The sequence below is a fragment of the Oryx dammah genome, unplaced genomic scaffold (genome assembly GCF_014754425.2).
Source record: "Oryx dammah isolate SB20612 unplaced genomic scaffold, SCBI_Odam_1.1 HiC_scaffold_2, whole genome shotgun sequence".
In the NCBI taxonomy this organism is placed as follows: Eukaryota; Metazoa; Chordata; class Mammalia; order Artiodactyla; family Bovidae; genus Oryx; species Oryx dammah.
Genome location: NW_024070186.1, coordinates 75,343,352 through 75,362,600, shown reverse-complemented (window position 1 = coordinate 75,362,600; position 19,249 = coordinate 75,343,352). Strand labels below are relative to the sequence as shown.

The window sequence follows — 19,249 nt, the reverse complement described above, 5'->3', positions numbered from 1 at the left end:
TAATGAAATTCAGTTCTAGGTCTACTGACTTCAATACAGCACTTCTCACAAAGCTTTCAGAGAAGCAGGATAAAGTGGGAGGAGACAAAAAGTATAGACAATGTATAACATCAAGGAAGCCAAATGCAGTATAAATTAGAAACCACGAACTGAAGACTTCCGTGGCCTGTGAGCAGGAAGGAAGTGTTTACTTACAGAATGAGTTTGAGAGGCTACTGTACCAACAGTGGACATTCAATTGTAAAACAAGAGGCTCGTAGTGTTTCTGCTGACATGACTGTTTTGAACTAAATGTTTATGTCCTCCTCTAGAGAATCTTTCGGGTTCCCTCCCTGGGAATACTCTTGACCCCTCTTCAGGCATTTATTCCTTTTCAAACTTTATTATGAATATTTGATTCATGTTCCCTTAGACCTTTGATTCATTGACTAATATTTTCATTGTTATTTTATTGTATGCCACCTGGGAAAATATATGGCAGTTTTCCTTGGATACCTTCCATGTGCCCCTCCAAATCCACATTTCATCCTTCCCTTTCCTACTGTGTCCTGGAGGCTGCCCATTACCAACAGCACCAATGGGCTCCTTTACCCGCTGCCTTCTGCCCTGGAGGACACTGTGAAGAGTGGGAGATGAGTGAGCTGATAATTACTCCTTCCCTGTTACGCTGTCACCCTTTCATGCTGCAGTGAGCAGTGACTGTGCTCACCGCGAGTCCGAGGTTTCTATTGGGCAGTCCTCTCCAATACCTCTCTGGGTTCCGTTAAGCTGTCCCTCCCCTCCCATCACTCTTTAGGCCAAGTGAGATGGTTCCCTGTTGCTGCTAGAGGCAGAGTGCTGCACGAGGCTGTGTTTGTGTCCTTTAATCCCACCCACACCTCTAAACAGTACTTCTACTAAGATTCTCAATCACCCTGATTGGGCATGCCATCTGTTTCCTACCAGGATCCTGACTAACTTATTATTAAAAGCCTCATTAAAAAAAAAAAAAATCCTCTCATTCTTGTAGCTCTTTCCTGTGGCATTTATCTGTGTATTTCTAACTAATTTGCCTGTACCATTCATTAACTTACCAATTTTAGCCATTATCTATTGACTTCCTATTGAGGCCACTGATCTTCAGCTCTTCCAGAACTCCTCTTTCCAACACAGTTAGAACCCAGTGCTTTTTATTAAATGAGACCGGTGAGTGGAAAGACAGCCTTTGTTTTTAAATAGGATGATTCAGCATCATAAAGATGCGTGTTATCCCTAAGTTAATTTATAATGTAATTTGATCTGAATAAAATACCAGCAACTTTTTACACAGCTTGACAAGTTGGTACTAAACTTCATATGGAAAAACAAACAAGAACAGACAGGAAAACAGTGAAACAAAACAAGCCAAAAAAAAAAAAAAAAAACTAAAGGAAGGAAGGAAGAAAAAGCTTTAAGGGGGACTAGCTATACCAGATGTGAAACATACCATAAAGCTTTTATAATTAAACAGTGGGGTATGGACACATGAATAGATAGACCAGTAGGAAAAAAAGTCCAAAAATAGAATGAAATATATAGGAAACTTTAGTCTGTGCTAAAGGTAGCATCTCAAAATGCCTGGGCTGAAGGATTTTTAAATAAATAGTACTGGAGCAACTAGTTAGCTATTTGGGGGAAAAAAAAGGTAAAATTAGACTCACACCTCATACTGTACACAAGAATAAACCCCAAATGCATCAGGGATCTAAAAAAAAAAAAAATGAAACCACACAAGTCCTATTTTAAAAATGAGTGAATTCCTCTTTAACATAGGTGTAGAAAAGGCTTGCTCTTAACTCAAAATTAAATGGAATAAAGAAAATATTAATAAATTTGGTTGCATAAAACATTGTATCGGGAAAGAAACACCATAAACAAAGTTAAAAGACAATTAAAATGTGAGAGAGAATATTTATAACATTTATCACAGATAAAGGGCTTATATTCTTAATATTTAAGTAACTCATAAAAATTAAGGCAAAAAGTAGATTAAAACCCAATAGAAGAATGGACAAAAGACAAGCAGAAAAAGTACCAAAAAGGAAATAAAGATGACCCTTAAACACATGAAAAGTTCCTTCTCATTTATGACAAGATAAAAAACAAATTAAAATTAAACTCATATACCATTTCTCACCGATCAGAGTGGCCAAAAGTTAAGAATATAATCACACACCTTGTTGGCAAGCTGTATACATTGCACTCTTACACAATGCTATTGTGAATACAAACTGCTATGATCTTTACAGAGGAGAGTTTCACAAAATGTATTTAAAATACACATGTATGTGCACATATACTGTTTAGACTTAGCAATCCCATTTCTAAGAATTTACTCTGAAGACAAACTTCCAACAATACAAAAATACACACATGAAGGTTATTCACATCACTTTATAAAATTAAAAAATACTAGAGGTCACTGATAGGCATATATATGAGGTAAATGAGTACTATGGAGTTGCTAAAAGAAAAAAAAAAAAAGAATGAGAAAGATCCCCATGAACTGATATGATTTCCAGGATACATTAAGTGAAGATATCAAAGAGAAAGAGAACATCAGCAATATTCTTTTTTTTTTTTTTTTTTTGGTAAAAAGTGGGAATAAGAAAACATATGTGTATATGTTCATTTGTGCAAAAAGAAACACAAGAAAGATAAACTAAAAACTAAAAAGAATGGGTACCTTCAGGGACTGTGTAGGGATGGGCTGGATAGAATATAAGGAAGGGGAAGGGATGGAAATCATTTGACTATAATTTCTGTGTTCTGGAACCATGCTAATTTTTACATATTCAACAACAACAAAATGAGAAAAAAATCAACAAAGATGGAGGGAAAAACTAAATTGTACAGACTAACAAAATTTCAAATGAATAAGATAATCAACACTGAAGGGGGAAATAAAACTCAAGTGACTTTTGAACACTGTATTTGGACTGCATATTCTCAGGCTAAACAGAAAAGAACTCTAAACTAATACTAGATAATAGAAGCCTAGTTAATAGCCTTCCCCCCGCACCCGACCCCTTCAGAAGTGTGGGTTAGCAATTCTGTTTATTCTAGGATTGATCAAGTAAGTAAATATATTGTGGATAACGGGAGCCAGGTTTCTCACAGTTAAAGAAGAGCTACAAACAAGAAAAGTGGGAAGGAGGGAAAAATGAGCTCTGCAGTGTTTCACTGGAATCAGAGGTATTAGTGTGAACTTGTGATTTTTTAATATACACAGTGATACATAGGTAAATATAAACAGGTAAATATAGGCAGGTATAGATCAACCTGTGTGTGTATTTACATACATAATCTATTTCCTAGCTCTTTTGGATGTCAGGGTCTAAAATCACCAATATTCTAGTAGCAATGAGTGTATCTGGCATGCAGATCTTGGTTTCTCAACATTGTTCTTTGCTGCTGCTAAGTCACTTCAGTCATGTCTGACTCTGTGCGACCCCACAGATGGCAGCCCACCAGGCTCGCCCGTCCCTGGGATTCTCTAGGCAAGAACACTGGAGTGGGTTGCCATTTCCTTCTCCAATGCATGAAAGTGAAAAGTGAAAAGTGAAGTCGCTCAGTCGTGTCCGACTCTTCGAGACCCCATGGGCTGCAGCTTACCAGGCTCCTCCATCCATGGGGTTTTCCAGGCAAGAGTACTGGAGTGGGGTGCCATTGTTCTTTGCTGTTGCTATGTTGTTAAGTTGCTTCTATCGTGTCTGACTCTGTGCGACCCCATAGATGGCAGCTCACCAGGTTCCCCCGTCCCTGGGATTCTCCAGGTAAGAACACTGGAGTGGGTGCTTTGCTAGAGGAGTACAAAGCTCCTTGGTAAGTGGCTGATTATAAGACTGAACAGAGAAAGTACAAACATGGAACAATATCAGAAGTTGCCATGAGCCAGCTTGAAGAGGCTCTCACTGGTCAAATCTGGGACAGTCTAAGCATCAAAATACTTACAAATAATACAAAATACATCTGTTATTACAGTAAGTTTATAATACTTTGAATAAAATAAGAATCTATTAGTTTGGGGTGGAGGAGGGAAAAGAAAAGCTCTTCCTTACAGTAGAAAGCCAACTAATAAAAAGGAATGATATTAGAATCACCATTTGGCTACCATAATAAAAATCCTTAGCCAGTCAAGAATCAGCAATACAAAACTTTAAGTAACAGAGTATTTGTGTAGTTTCAAGGTATTGTCCCAAGAGATACTTAATAACTATGTAACAGGGAACATACACACACTACCTTCAGCAAATGAGCAAAGTTAATATCACCAAAGTTAATAATGGGACAAATCAGCATTGTGCACCTCCTGATACAATACACAGTATCACTTCTGTATTCCTGCAAGGAAACCTATTGAATCTAATCACGAGGAAACATCAGAAAAACTCAAATCAAGGAAGACGCTCCAGCTTCCCTGGAGGCTCAGGTGGTAAAGAATCCACCAGTAATGTGGGAGACCCGGGTTTGATTCCTGGGGTGGGAAGATCCCCTGGAGAAGGGAATGGCAACCCACTCCAGTATTCTTGCACAGGACATCCCATGGACAGAGGAGCCTGATGGGCTACAGTCCATGGGGTGCAAAGAGTTGGACATGACTGTGTCACTAACATTGACTGACTACAAAATAAGTAGCCTGTTTCTATCAACAAAGTCAATGTTATGAAACACAAGGAACGACTGAGGAACTGTGCACATTAAAGGAGAGTAAAAAGACAAAACAGCCAAATGCAACAATTTGGGATTTTCTTCTGCTGTAACAGACATTATTGATACAACTGGTGAAATCTGAATAAGGTTTGTAGATAAGAGTATTATTTCTTGGTTTTGATCATTACACTGGGGTTATGTAAAGACTGTTCTTTAAGTAGATATAAACTGAAGTTACTTAGACAAAAGGGACATCCTGTCTGCAGTTTACTCCCAAATGGTTCAGAGAAACACAGAAAAGGATTAAAGAAATATAGTAAAACATTAACATTTGAGAAATCTGCATAAATGCTTTACAGGACTACTTTGTACTATTCTTGCAAATTTTCTATAAGTTCAACATTACGTATATGTTTATATGTTAGGTTGGTACAAAAGTAATTGTGGTTTCAGACCGTGAATTTTAAATCATTGTAACTAGGCTCAAAAGTGCTATGCTATGCTTAGTTGCTTGGTCACACCCAACTCTTAGCAAACTCATGGACTATAGCCCACCAGGCTCCTCTGTCCATGGGGATTCTACAGGCAATAATACTGGAGTGGGTTGCCATGCCCGCCTCCAGGGAAACCTTCCCAACCCAGGGATCAAACCCAGGTCTCCCACCTTGCAGGTGGATTCTTTACCATCTGAGCTACTAGGGAAGCCCTAGGCTCAAATATATTTTTATTAATCAAAACAGTAACCATTACAATAAGTTTGTTCATTTCTGTAGGGTATAAAAATCTGTGCTTCAGGATTCGATGAACTCTTGGAAAGCATTTTCTGCCTCCTGCTGGTTGTGGAAGTGTTTTCCCTGCAAAACGTTGATATGCTTGAAGAAGTGGTAGTCAGTTGGTGAGAGGTCAGGTGAACATGGGGGATGAGGCAAAGCTTCGTAGCCCAATTCCTTCCACTTCTGAAGTGTTGGTTGCGTGACGTGTGAGAATTGGGCCCTTTCTTTTAACCACTGCCGGCTGCAGACGCTGCAGTTTTCAGCGCATCTTATCGATTTGCTGAGCAGGCTTCTCAGATGTAATGGTTTTGCTGGGACTCAGAACATTGTAGTGGATTAGATAGGCAGCAGACCACCAAGTAGTGACCACGACCTTTTTCTGGGAGAAGTTTGGCTTTGGAAAGTGCTTTGGAGCTCCTTCTTGGTCCAACCACTGAGCAAGTCAGCACCGGCTGTCATGTAAAATCCACTTTTTACCACACATCACAACCTGATCAAGAAATGCCTTGTTGTGTAGAATAAGACACTTCAACCATTTTTTTTGATTTGTGGTTAGCTCATGAGCCACCCATTTATTGAGCTTTTTCACTTTCCAATTTGCTTCAAATGCCAAATGACCATATAATGGTTGACAGTGAGTTCTTTAGCAACTTCTGATGAAATTGTAAGAGGATTAGCTTCAATGATGGCTCTCCACTGGTCTTTGTCAACTTCCAATGGCTGGCCACTACACTCCTCATATTGAAGGCTCTCGTCTCCTTTGCAAAACTTATTGAACCACCACTGCACTGTTCATAGCAGTTCCTGGGACAAATGTGTCGTTGATGTTATGAGTTGTCTCTGCTGCTTTATGACCCGTCTCTGCTGCTTTATGACCCATTTTAAACTCAAATTTAAAAATCGCTCAAATTTGCTTTTTTTTTCTAACATCATTTCTATAGTCTAAAATACATACAAAACAAACAGGAAGTAATAGGTCACTAGCAAAAATACAAAGAGAGAAATGTGCATTAAAATGATGTATAATATAACCACATTTATTTAAGGATGTATTCCAGTATCAAATGGTAAAGTTCAACAATGAAAAAGCACGATTACTTTTGCACCAACCTAATATAAATCTATATATGTGTGTACACAAATACATAAGTATAAACCAAAAAAACTTTCAGTTTTAAAAAATGTAGATCCCTGGATGCCAGCTTTGAAATTTTCATTTTGGAGTCCGAGTGGTGTCTCTTGGGAATCTGTATTTTAAAAGTTCTTCTGATGATTATCATGCTTAATTTGGTTTGAGAATCATTCTAGGCCAGATAGAGTAACAAAAATTTTGTTACTGAAGAGGCAAGAAATAATAAACATCCATTTACATAACACCCAGCTTTAAAAAACAAAAACCAGTTATAATGAAAATTCCATGTGTGCCCCTCCATCTCCTAGTCCCCCTTCTATCCTCCAAGAAGTGATTATTATTCCAAGTTTGGAGCTTCCCCAAAGCTAATCATTATGTCATATTTAAACTTTGTCATTCTCGTGCATACTTTATACATTTATACTATACAAATATATCCATATCAGCTATGAATTGGTTTATCACATTTTCAAACTTTAGAAATGGTATCATAAATACTTCCTTCTGCAAAAACGTTTCATTCAGCATGATATGTTTTGGTTAACTGAGGTGTGTGTATGCTAGTCACTCAGTCGGGTCCAACTCTTTGTAATCCCATGGACTGTAGCCTGCCAGGCTCCTTTCTCCATGTAAGAATACTGGAGTGGGTTTTAACTGATATAGGTAGCCTATTTCATGTATTTCATCCAGGAGAGAGGGGAAAACCAGTGATTCCAGGGGAAACAAATAACATGCATACCCTTTGGCTTGATGTGTAATATTCAATTTATGACTATACACTTTTTTTTTAAATATAAAATTTTATTTGGCTGCACTATGTCTCAGTTGTGGCACCGGAGATCTTCATTGCCTCATGTACGATCTTTGTTGTAGCATGTGGGATCTAGTTCCCTGACCAGGGATCAAACCTGGGCCCCCTGCATTGGGAGCCAAGAGTCTTAGCCACTGGACCACCAGGGAAGTCCCTATACACACGTTTTTTAAAAAACCCATTTCCTTCTGCTGGACATTTGAGTTTTCACTATCCCAGTGCTACAACAAACCTTGTATATTTCCTTGTTGGCACATAGTTCTTCAGAGGATAAATTGCTTGGTCAAAGGACATGCACATTTGTTCATTTTCTTGGAAGTCATCAGTCTTTCCCTCTTTGTGCAGTCATCCATAGTAACAGGAGAGAAGGCAGAATCTATGGGCATGGGTGCAGGTATGTAGACAGACATACTGGGGATTTGTTGAAGTGCTCTTTTGATTGCTTCTATTTTCTCAGTGAAGTAAAAAGCAAGGTTACCTGCTGAGATCTACAGCGGATGAAGAGCATTGGAGTGTGAAGAGAGATGATATAAGAGAAAGCCATCTAGAGGAATGATTGCCAGGGAGTGCTAAGGGCCTATATCTTCAGTTTTACTAGATATTGACAAACTGTTCTTCTGAGTAATTGTATCAATGTATACTCTTGCCAGCAGTGGATGGTTGTTTCTGATGCTCCTAACCTTCACCAATACCTTGTCTCATTTTACATTTTTTGTCAGTTTGTTATTTGTGAAAAGTTTTAATTTCTCCCAGTTACTCATGAGTTGAGCTTACTGTTCATTTGAGCTTCTTCTTTGAATTAGCTCATTCATGTTCCTTCCTATTTTCTTAATGGCTGTCCTTTTCTGATTGATTCTTAAGTTCTCTTTTGCAGTCTGGATAATACAATGTGTTTAAATTATGACTGTACAAATATTTTCATTGTTGAGCCTATGACCACTGATCCTTTCTAGTATGACCATGTGTTTTCCTAGAGTTAATGATTTCCTTGTTTTTCCATTTACCTAGTTTTCCATATACCTGTGATTTTTTCCAAATGCTCCAATGTGCCTGCCATTCTATCAGAAAGTATTACTATGCACTCACTGGAGATGGAAATGGCAACCCACTCTAGTATTCTTGCTCAGAGAATTTCATGGACAGAGGCTACAGTCCATGAGTCACAAAAGAGTTACTAACACACTTTCTTTCATACATGAGTTCCATTCTTTGTTCCTTGAAGTCCTCACTTTCCAATCCCCCAGTTTTCTTGCTCCAGCCTATGTTGATTGCTCTCTGATTGCAGCATTGCTGGCATTCTGGATTTTCTATTCAGTCTCTTGGGTTGGATTCCTTACTTCCCAAATCCCATGTCTTCCTCTTTCATGGTGTTGCTGGCACTTAACCTCCAGTAGCTTCCCCTCAAATGGAGGCATGTCTGAATCTTTGCATGTCTTTTCAACTGATGGTCTAACTAGGTTTAGAATTCTAGACTGGAAATCATTTCAGTTAGGTTTTGAAGGCATTGCTCTACTGCCTCCTAGAGTCCTTTGTTTTAGAAATACATTTCCATTCTCTTTCCAAATGCTTTTTATGTGACCTCTTTACTCACAGATGCTTTCATAATTTGAGTGGGTTCTAAGTTTTACAAGGTGATTTTGTTCTGGATCTTTTGTGCTGGGACTTCAGTAAACCCCTTCAATCTGGAGTTCCATGTATTTAATTCCAGAAGTTTCTAATTTCTGTTGTTTTTTTTCTGTTGTCTGTTCTTTTCTGTTGTTATTTTCTCTGTTCTTTTCTCAAACTTCTTCTAAATCAGTATTTGATTTTAGGTGTGGAGCAGATGCTTTTTTGTCTCTATGCCTTGCATATGTTATTCCCTCTATCTAGAACACAATTCCTCTCCCATTCGTCAAAAATCCCTACTTATCCTTCAAAATACATGGTGATTCCCTCTCTGACCTTAGGCTGAATGAGATGGTCTCTCCTCTATGCTCACAGTCTTTTAGGGCATCTCTAATGCCAGACTATAATCTGTTTATACATCTGCTTCTTCCATGATGATAAACTCCTTGAACAGGATGATATTTATCCATCTCTGGATCCTTAGTGCCTAAGACTGTGTAATGCCATGAATAAATGAATGAATTCAGTAAGAGGTGAAAGTGAACATTTCTCCCTGCTATATGTCAAGTGCTGTGCAAGATAGGTACCATCTTAATGCATTTTTACTTAATCCTTACAGCAAATCTCAGATAACTGTTTATGCAACAAATATTACCTTCTAGGTTCCTATTATGTGCCAGGTTTAATCTCAGTGATAGGATGAAAAACTAAGATCTCATAAAGACTTTTTTCTCATACAATTTTTTACAGTTGATATGTAATTCATGAACCATAAAATCCACCTGTTTAAAATGTACACCTCAGGGGTATCACCGCTAGACCTTTTTATCTGTATAAAGGCAGTGTTATGTGTGTCCTGGGGTCAAGGCAGAGGAGAAAATCAAGGGAAGAAATACAGTCCAGGGAAAGGGAGCAGTATGCACAAAGGAGCAGAGCTTTGAAATGGCCCAGGATTTGGAAAATATGAAAAAGACAGGGGAGCTAGAGTTTATGGTGAGAAAGTAGGCTGGGCTATTTTACAAGTGAGGAATTTGAAGTTCAGAGAGGTGAATTAACTCAACTAAGGTCAAACAATTTCTCTTCTGCCAACTCAGCAGAAAGTATCTAAACAATGTTTCCCCATCACCAAACCATTCCCAACAAGCAGGCAGGTGCTGACCCCACCAAAACTGTATTATCAAACACTGAATTTCCTCCAGCAATCCACCAGCCTTCTAGCAAAGAGGCTTCCTTTTCTCTTCCAAATCCTTGGATTACCTAGAACCATTGGCCATAGTGATCTCCAACATTAGTTAAACAAACACATTTCCACTGTGGCTTTTTTTTTTTTTAAGACTCCAAAGGTCAAGACCATCACAGTGATGCTATAAGGTGCTCTGTCCATGAACAAAATATTTGTCATGAAAGTCAAGACGAAACCTTTAATACTTCATGAGCTCTTCATTAGGCTAATATGTGTTTGCTAGTCATGTTTCAAGCTCTCAGTATGACGAAAAAAAAGTATTTTCGTAGGCCTCAGTTTTCCTGCCTGCAAAGTGACATTAAGAAATCTTGTCCCAACCACCTTACCACCATCCTGCCCAAAATAACTACTGGAAAACCATGGGGATCTGTTACTGTTTTGAAATTCTTGAGGAAAAGTTCAATTCATGCTCTTAGAAGTAATATACCTAATATAAGAATTTCTCCAAACTTCTGACCTCAGTGAAACATTCAGAAAATCTTTGCTTATTAAGCTTAAATTCAGCATGGATCAGTCTCCAGTTCATCTCTCTGGGAAGGGAGGAGCTACAGGAACTCCGAGAAAACAGGTAGAAAACGAGTTTTGTCAGGCAGTTGCAATGACTTTTGGATTTCCGTTTTGCATTCAGAGGCTGTTCCCTTCTCCATCATGTGAAAAAGCCACCCTACCTTGTAGGATAATGAGCTGCAGGTGCTACAAATCAGAGGTGTGGTGGCAACACATCCCTTACCACACTTACCATTCAAGCTCTTCTCTAGCACCACGTCTACAAATCACCAGCAGGACAGAACACACAAATTATAGCAAAACCCAGGTATTTTTCAGAAAAAAAAAAAAAAAAGAAAGTGATCCATGAAACAGGGTAAAAGAGTTCATCAGAAGCCACGTCTATAGATACTTGCTATTATCCTTTGTGTAGCCTTCACAACAGCCAAGAGTTGGTTGCTTTATCCTGTCTTTGTGGATAACGAAACTTAGGCTCAGAGATGCTGGAACACTACAGGATATGCAGCTGAGAGGTCCTAATCCTAACAGGAAGAGTCCTTCTACCTGCCAGTGGGTCCTAGACAAGAATCACCTGAGAGCACTTACGGATAACAAAATGCAGAAGAATCTTTAGATACTTGCTACCCACTAGAGAGTCCATGCTACATTGTGTGCAGGTTTGCAGTAGGTCCAAGGAATTCACAATGTCTGAAAATATTACACAACAAAAGTTTTACTAACCTTTAAGAGACCAATTATCCCTGCCACTCTTGTTTCTCTTTTAGAAAGGGCAGTTTTGAAATACTGGAAGTAAAATAAAGTAAATAGCATGAAGGTGATGATACCAATTAGGGATATTTGTGTAAATAATCAGATGATCATTAATTTCTAGTCTGCTGAGATTTCTACACACACAGGCGTTTTCATTTGTGATTCTCCACTACATTTTAGTAGGGAAGCATCCATACCTAACTTATCTATTAGTTTGAGAAACAATAGCAAAGTCCATTCCTAACTCCAGGAGCAGTAAAATCCAGTTCCTTTTCTAGAAAGAGGAAATATATAAATATTTGAGACCAAAGCCAGAATTCAAATAACTGCAGATACCTAGGTGAGAAAGACTACATTTTCTACTCTAGACAACTATTTAAAGAGATGTTTCCCCACAAGGAAGTATTTTAAAGCTTGGGAATTCCAGGGGAAAGAAAAGAAACAAGCATTAAGTGTGTGTCCACTGTGTCTTCACACTACTCAGTTATCCTTTGTGTAGCCTTCACAACAGCCAAGAGTTGGTCCCTGTATCCTCTCTTCATGGTTGAAATCTAGGCTCAGACTTGCTGGAACACTTACATACAGGTCACACAGCTGAGGTCTGCATCCTAATCCAAAAAGGCCTTCACCGGCCGGTGTTTCCCAGACAACAATCACCTGGGATTACTTAAGGAAAACACAAAATTCAGGCTCACAGTCAGTCTTCAAAGGAATGGGCCAGGGAACGTGTTTTTTTGTTTTAAGAAGCCGTGCTGCCTCCCCATCCACTTGGTCAACAGGAGATCTTGAGAAAGACAGTACTTCATGACCCAGCCAGGAGACTATCCCTACATTTGTGGTTTCTCCATCAGGAAACCCTTAACGTTCTCAACATAAATTTTTAAAAACGCACATTTCTTTGGTCAAACCATCACCTCTCCCAAGGCCCCCAGTAGTGCCGATCTTGGAATCGTCTATTCGCCCCTTCGCCTCTGAATCCTGCCAATTTTTTTTTTTTTTTCTTTTCTGTAGAATTTCATTTCCTTGGGACCAGGTTCTAACCATCAGACTTCCAGGCGGGCCCCGGAACGAGCAAACGGTCTCTAGTCTGTCTGGCTCCTTCCGTAGCCCCTCGACTCGGGCTGCTCTCATCCCAACCCAGCCTCTTCCGTCGGTCACGTTGTTTCCTCCGCTTGCAAGGACCTCTTTCCCGGCCCTTCCCAAAGCTTGGGGAACTCCTCCACCGCCTGAGTGCCTCCGCTTCCAGTCACCCTCGCCTCCCACCATCCCAGCGGGAGTTGAGGCGGACTGAACCCGGCCTCGAAGCATAAGAGCGAGCGTCGGTCCTCCCGGCCGCAGCCCCTGCCCCCTCCCCACCCGCCACCTGGCTTCGCAGCGGCCGCTCGGGAAGCCCTAGGCACTTCCCAGAATAGAGAGCAGCTGCCAACGTCAGGCTGCCGCCGGCCGCGGGGTTCCGGGCGCACCGGGTGCGGGCGGAGGGGACGTGGCTCCGCTTTGGCCTGCCTTCTCCCCTCGCCGTCTGGGAAACTGAGGCCCGGGGCTGGAGCAACTTCCCGGGGTGCAAGGTTCGTATGGGCCCGGCCAGTCCCGGGCCCCCAAGCGTCCAGACTCCCGTCCGCGCTCCCTCGACCACACGCGCCGCCCGGTCGCCCGGGAGAGCCGGGCGGGGAGCGGGTCTCCGAGCGAGCGCTCTCCCGGGGAACGCGCGGGGAACCGGACTCGGCCAACTCGCCGCGAAAGTTGTGGTCTCCCAGCCTGCCCTCGCTTCTCACCTCCGAGACACACCTTCCCGCCGGCCCGGCAGCCGCGCCCTCACATCCGGTCCACCTTGCGCACACCCCCTTCCACTCTCTCCCGCAGCCCCTCGCCCTCCCACGCCTTGCGGCTCCAGCCGCTCCCCATCGCGCACTCCCACCCGCGCCCGCGGCGCGCCTTCCCCGCCCCGCCGCTCGCCCGGCCTCCGCGCCGCGCCCGCCCCGGGGTTCTGGCGTCCGGGAGCCCCAGCCCCGGGCCGCGACCCGCTTCCGCCCGCCCGGCGCGGGGCAGAAGCCGGGGTAGGCAGCGCGGAGCGCTCGGAGCGCCGGGGGCGCGAGGCGAGGGGCGCAGCGGCGCGGGGCGGGGAGGGGGCGCTCGCTCGCTCGCTCACTCTAGGCTGCGCACACGCCCGTACAAACTCTCACACAGACACACGCGGGGTGCGCTGCCGCCGCCCGCCGCTGCTCCTCCTCCCGCCACCGCCTTGAGAGGGAGAGAGAGGGAGAGAGAGGGAGGCAGAGAGAGCGCTTTGTCCGCGCGCCGCCGCCCGGCCCGGGACTCTGCCCCGAGGAGGCAGCCGCACAGAGTCCCCGCCTCCGCCTCTGCCCCCGGGCGGGCCCGGCCGGCCGCGGTGGGGGGAGCCAGGCTGAGGGTGGGGGTGGGTGGCGGGCGGGCGGAGGGCGGGGAGGGGGGGCGGAGGAGGAGCAGGGGAGACGAGGGCAGCGGAGGAGGCGAGGAGCGCCGGGTACCGGGCCGGGGGAGCCGCGGGCTCTCGGGGAAGAGACGTATGATGAACAAGCTTTACATCGGGAACCTGAGCCCCGCCGTCACCGCCGACGACCTCCGGCAGCTCTTCGGGGACAGGAAGCTGCCCCTGGCGGGACAGGTCCTGCTCAAGTCCGGCTACGCCTTCGTGGACTACCCCGACCAGAACTGGGCCATCCGCGCCATCGAGACCCTTTCGGGTGAGCAGTCGGCGCTGTCCCCCTCCCCCCGCCTCGCCCTGCTCAGGCCGGGACGGCGCCCGGAGGGAGGCCGAGCCCTGCGGGCGGCGCCCGGCGGGGGCTCCGGCGTTCACGTTCACTTCCACGCACCAGACCTTCAACTCTCACCGCCGGCCCGCTCCTGGGACGGCCCGCTCCCCTCCCCCCCCCTGCTCCGAACTCACCCCTTGCCCTCCCAGCCGCAGTCCTGGGGCGACCCCCGTGCCGCCCCGAGGGTTCCCGAGGCTCGCTTGCTCTCCCAGGGACCCCCAGTTTCCCGGCTCCCCGAGCTGCTCTCCAGAGTTCCCCCACCCCCATCTTTAGAGAGCCCCCCGTCTCCCCTTCTTCCCTGACCTTCCCGTCACCCCCTTTGTCAGGGACCCCCCCCCAAAAAAAACCCCTCCATCTCCTCCTCCCTTGACCGGACCTTACCCCTTCCCGTGCCTCGTGCCCAGGACTTCTCGCCCTCTGGCGTCCCCTGAGCCGCACTCTCCTTTCGAGCCCCCCTCCCCAGGTCGCCCCGCGGTCCCCCACTTTCGGCACCCCCTCGGCGCCACCCTGACGATCCCCTTCGAGATTTCGGGGAGTCCCCCGACCCCAGCCCCTGCACGACGGCACATCTCTCTCGGTCCTCTCCCGAACCTCACTCCCTTCTCGCTCGTCTCAAGCGCTCCTATTTTTCTCTGAATTTTTTGTCCGATTTTATTGAGAAGAACTCGGGGCTGGGGGCTTTCCGCCGCCTGTGCCCCCGCCTCCCGCTCGGCCAGAAGCACCTTTTTACGAGGTGCCCTGTCTCAACTCGGTGGGGGCCCGGGCTGAGGACCGAGAAAGAGGCGACCGGGGGGCCCGCGAGAGCGCTGGAGCCCAGACGGGAGACGGAGAGCGACACACACACACACTCGCGCGCGCGCGCACTCACCAACTCTCCTCTCGCACACGCACCGCTCGGAGCCGCGCTCGCCCCCAGGCCACGAGCTTGCGCCCCCCGAGCCTCTGCCCGCTGCCGTAGCCCCTTCCCCATCAGCGCGCGGGGTGGGGGCGGGGCGGCGGCGAGGCCAAGGTGATCAGAAGCCGGCGGGGACCCGACTCTCGCCGAAGCGGACCCCGGGGGGCTTCAGCGCATCTCTCGGGGGCCACCGGGAGAAGAGGGCAGGGAGGGGAGCGCAGCGGAGCCTTCGGGGCCCGGGTTAGCGGAATGGAGTGGTGGGGGCCCGGAGAGGAGCGGGGCCGCGCCAGCCCTGCAGCTTGAGTTTCAAATGAGCTCATCCTTTCAAATTGGCGCCGCTCTTTATTAAATTTGTTTTTCCGGTAATGCCACCCACAGCTCTACCTGGGGTCGGGATCTGGGCTCGCACCCTTCCCACCTCGTCCCCGGGGAAGGAGGCGAAACGCGGCGCCCACCTTTTTTTCCCACTGGGAAGCAAGTTTGCCCAGTTCGAGCCGGGTAGGAGACCCCTGGAGGGCGCCCGAAGGCGGAACCGGAGCATGGAGTTCTGTGCGTGCCCCTCCTAGACCCCCGCCGATTTGATCACAGTAAGGTTCTGAGTGCTTTAATTTCTGTTTTAAAGGTAAAGTGGAATTGCATGGGAAAATCATGGAAGTTGATTACTCAGTCTCCAAAAAGCTCAGGTAAATATATTTTGCTTAGTTTTTTTTGTGATTGGTCTCACATATAAATAAAAATACATTCAGTTTTTTTTTTTAATGTGCTTGTATAGTTTTTAAGAAGCTTTTGTTTGTTTTGTCAGTGGAGATAAAATAGTTCAGAAAGTTACATTTTTTACTTTCATTATATAAGGTGTTTACTGTACTTGGAAAATATCTGGTGCCTATTGGGGGTGGGGGTGACGAACACTAGCTGTGTTAAATTTGCTGGGACCATTTAACTTGTTTATGAAAACTTGCCTCCCCCCCCCCCCACTCCCACCCTAACCCCCAGCACAATGGCAGCAAATGCTTGTCAAGACTTCCTGTGAGATGTTAAGAGTAAATATTTACTGTGTCAGCTAAATTGCTTAACTAAACTTCGCGATTAATTAGTTTTCTTTTTTAGATAGCTTAAATGTTGAATAATAAAATAATTGAGTTAAAGGTCGATATTTTACATAGCGCTTTAAACAAGAAGGTTGTTTGGATTGGATGGCGGTTAAGAGCCAGACTTTTTAAGTCACTGAGACTACTGAATATTGCTTCTGAGCGTTTTGTTGTTGTTGTTGCTTTTAAGGTACATTTGAGGCTAAACAAATACAACTGTGAAATTTATAATTATATTTAAGTGCACTGTTGTTAATGAAGAAGTAAAAAGTTTTGTGGAGGTTGGTTTTCTCCACAGTGATTTGCTTACATGAGAATGTCTATGAGGAGAGATTGAGGGAGAACATCTTTGTTTAAAGTTTATTGTGGACTTTAAATTTGGGCCCTTTATTACTCATTCTAGAATTTTTTTCTCCTATGTGTCGTAACTTAGTTTATATCCCATTCACATACATTTCTTCACCATTAGTCATTAAGTAGCTGAATTGGAGACTCTAAGTGAAGTCTGTGACTTACCACCTTTACAATTTGTAATTCTCAACAGTGTAACCATTTACTTGATTTTTGCCAGAATTGAATAGATTTTAAAACAAACTATCCTAATTTTTAAACACATAGATGTTTTGTTGAGGGGTTTCTAAAAATGTGTGCAAATTTCCAGGTATGTTTTAACTAGGCAACAAAATATCTTTTGTTTACCAATGATTCCAGTGGCATATCAGAAAACTACTTCAATACCTTTAAAAAAAGAGGCAAAAGTTATGATTTGCAGTTTCATGTGTAACGTTAAGCTACTTCTCTCTAGGAAGAGATGTAATGCGCAACTGATAGGTTTTTCAGTTAAGAATTTTAAATTTGTATACTTAAAAAAATTTTTTTTGGCTTGATAAATCTAACTTCAAGCTTTCTGATATATTAACTATTTATTGTAAGTTAGAATTACTCATAACATTTGAATATTGGATGAATATATTGAACAAGGTTTAAAAGAACCACCCAAAATATTTGATGGGTTGTATTTCTGTAAATATCTAATTCTATTGACTGTATAGTTTTGAGTTCTCTTTTGGAGTTATAGTTAGTGAAAAATCAGTAGAATTTTAACTTTGGTTAGTTGGTGTCTCATTTCATGTTGCAAAGAACATTATTTAATGTGGCAATGTAAGTGAAATACTAGTTTATCTAAAGTTATTAACATCTCTTGAAACTTGTCACAAATATACTACTTTTTAACTTTTTCTTTCAAAACGCAGAGGTTATTTGTTGTTAGCTGGAGGGTCATTTAAATGATTTTGTTGTGTTTATATAAGAGTTTAGAATTAAAAGCTTATCTCAAATTTTTAGTATTAATTAAAGAGCAATCTAGGACTTTTACAGCTCTATTGGGACATGATTTCTTTGAACATTGTGGGTGATATGAAATACCTAGGAGGTAGATTAAAATGTGCTGTGTGTGATTCACTACACTGAAGATGTCTGACATACCAAATGTATGCATAAGCTGCTGCTGTAGAGGGTTGCTTCATTTCTGATTGGATGGCTTGAATCTTTTTTTCCTCTCCTTTATTAGTTTAAAATGCAGAAATTAGTTACTGGTACTGCAGGCTGAGGGAGAGATAACTAATGACTGGTGTTGTGTACTGAGCTCAGACTCCTGGGAGGAGGCAGCTGTGTGTGCTCTTGTACAGGGCTCCACCACGGTGGGGACTCTCACAACCAGGGTACTGTGACATTTGAAACCAAAGCTTTTATGTTATATGGTGACTATTTTGGTGTTCTTTTGTTGCACTTCCATGAAAATTAACAAGTTAAAAGTACATTTGTCGGCGTCAAGTCGGTTCTATATGTGGTTTTTGTGTTGGTAGAAGTGAAAATGTGAAGAAAACAGTTCATCCTCATTGCTTGCTTACTTAAAGAACCATTCTGCAATTGAGTGCTCCTTTTCTTTATATTGTTCTGATTTCTTTCTGTTCTCAGGAATCACTTTTAATATCTACATTCCAGATAGATTTTTTTAAAGCTAATGATACTTGGGAGGGGATGTTTTTTATCTTAAGTTATGAAAATATTGGCATGCCATTTGCTTACCAGTTGGATCTTTTGTTAAATATCATTCTAGCATCATTTTATATGAGCTGTTATTGTGGACAGACTAGATACTATTATTTTCTCAGGGTCAGTCAGAAGTAGAAAACTCTTTTCTTTTGCCACATGTGCTTCATTCTTATTAAATGTAAATTACTGTAAAGTAAACCATGTACAAACCATCTATTTTTCTTAACTTTCTAAGTTGGCTTCGGGCTCTGTTGAATAAAAATCTTCGATTCTTTTCTGTCTATTCATATTTCTTGGTAGTATATAGGAATCAAAGATTTCTTAAAGAAGAAAAAATGGCAAAGGGTTTTAAAAGTTGTGGAAATTTCCTTGATAGAAATTTCATTTTTGATGTTGATGAGAGTTTAGTTTAAAAAAATTTATATGCTGTTTGTATCTACACACATGCACACACACACACACACATATTGCATAAATTGTTTTGAGCTAAGACTTATGCTAACCTGAATGTGCTTTGTAACTAAAGTTGAATGATTCTGTGAGAAACAAAACTTTTAAAAATGCAATTTCTGCCCACTTCTAGGAAGTAACTAAGTGGTGCTAGACATGCTTTCACTGAGATGGTGAGAATACTATGAGGTAGTGTAGGAAAAAGCTATGAATTTGTCTTTCATGAGTTAAAAATCAGTAATTGTGTTCTCTCCAATGCAAATGAATTTGGTCTCCTATAGGAATGTTAAAGAAAACAGTATCTCAATTGTATTTTGCTTGTATGTACTACATTGTGTTTAGTTGAATTAAATACCAAAAAGAAAAAAAAACCAACCACCCAACCTCAAGCCCTCCCTGCAACAAAGGCTTTTGATGGATCAATTTTTAATTTTGTAGCAACAGAAAAGACTTCGTTAGGTTAAAATCACATGTTACCCT

At 43.1% G+C, this 19,249-nt stretch overlaps 1 protein-coding gene across 2 annotated transcripts in view; it reads left to right on the top strand.

Annotated features, from left to right (window-relative positions):
- Nucleotides 1–13,935: 13,935 nt before the first annotated feature.
- The window catches only part of IGF2BP2 (insulin like growth factor 2 mRNA binding protein 2), a 166,784-nt gene continuing 161,470 nt past the window's right edge, over nt 13,936–19,249 (top strand). For both annotated transcript variants that reach the window (XM_040252551.1, XM_040252543.1), the window contains exons 1-2: nt 13,936–14,212; nt 15,799–15,859. In XM_040252551.1, the coding sequence (XP_040108485.1) occupies nt 14,035–14,212; nt 15,799–15,859 (239 nt within the window). In that variant the 5' untranslated portion in view covers nt 13,936–14,034. The remainder of the gene's footprint in view (nt 14,213–15,798; nt 15,860–19,249) is intronic.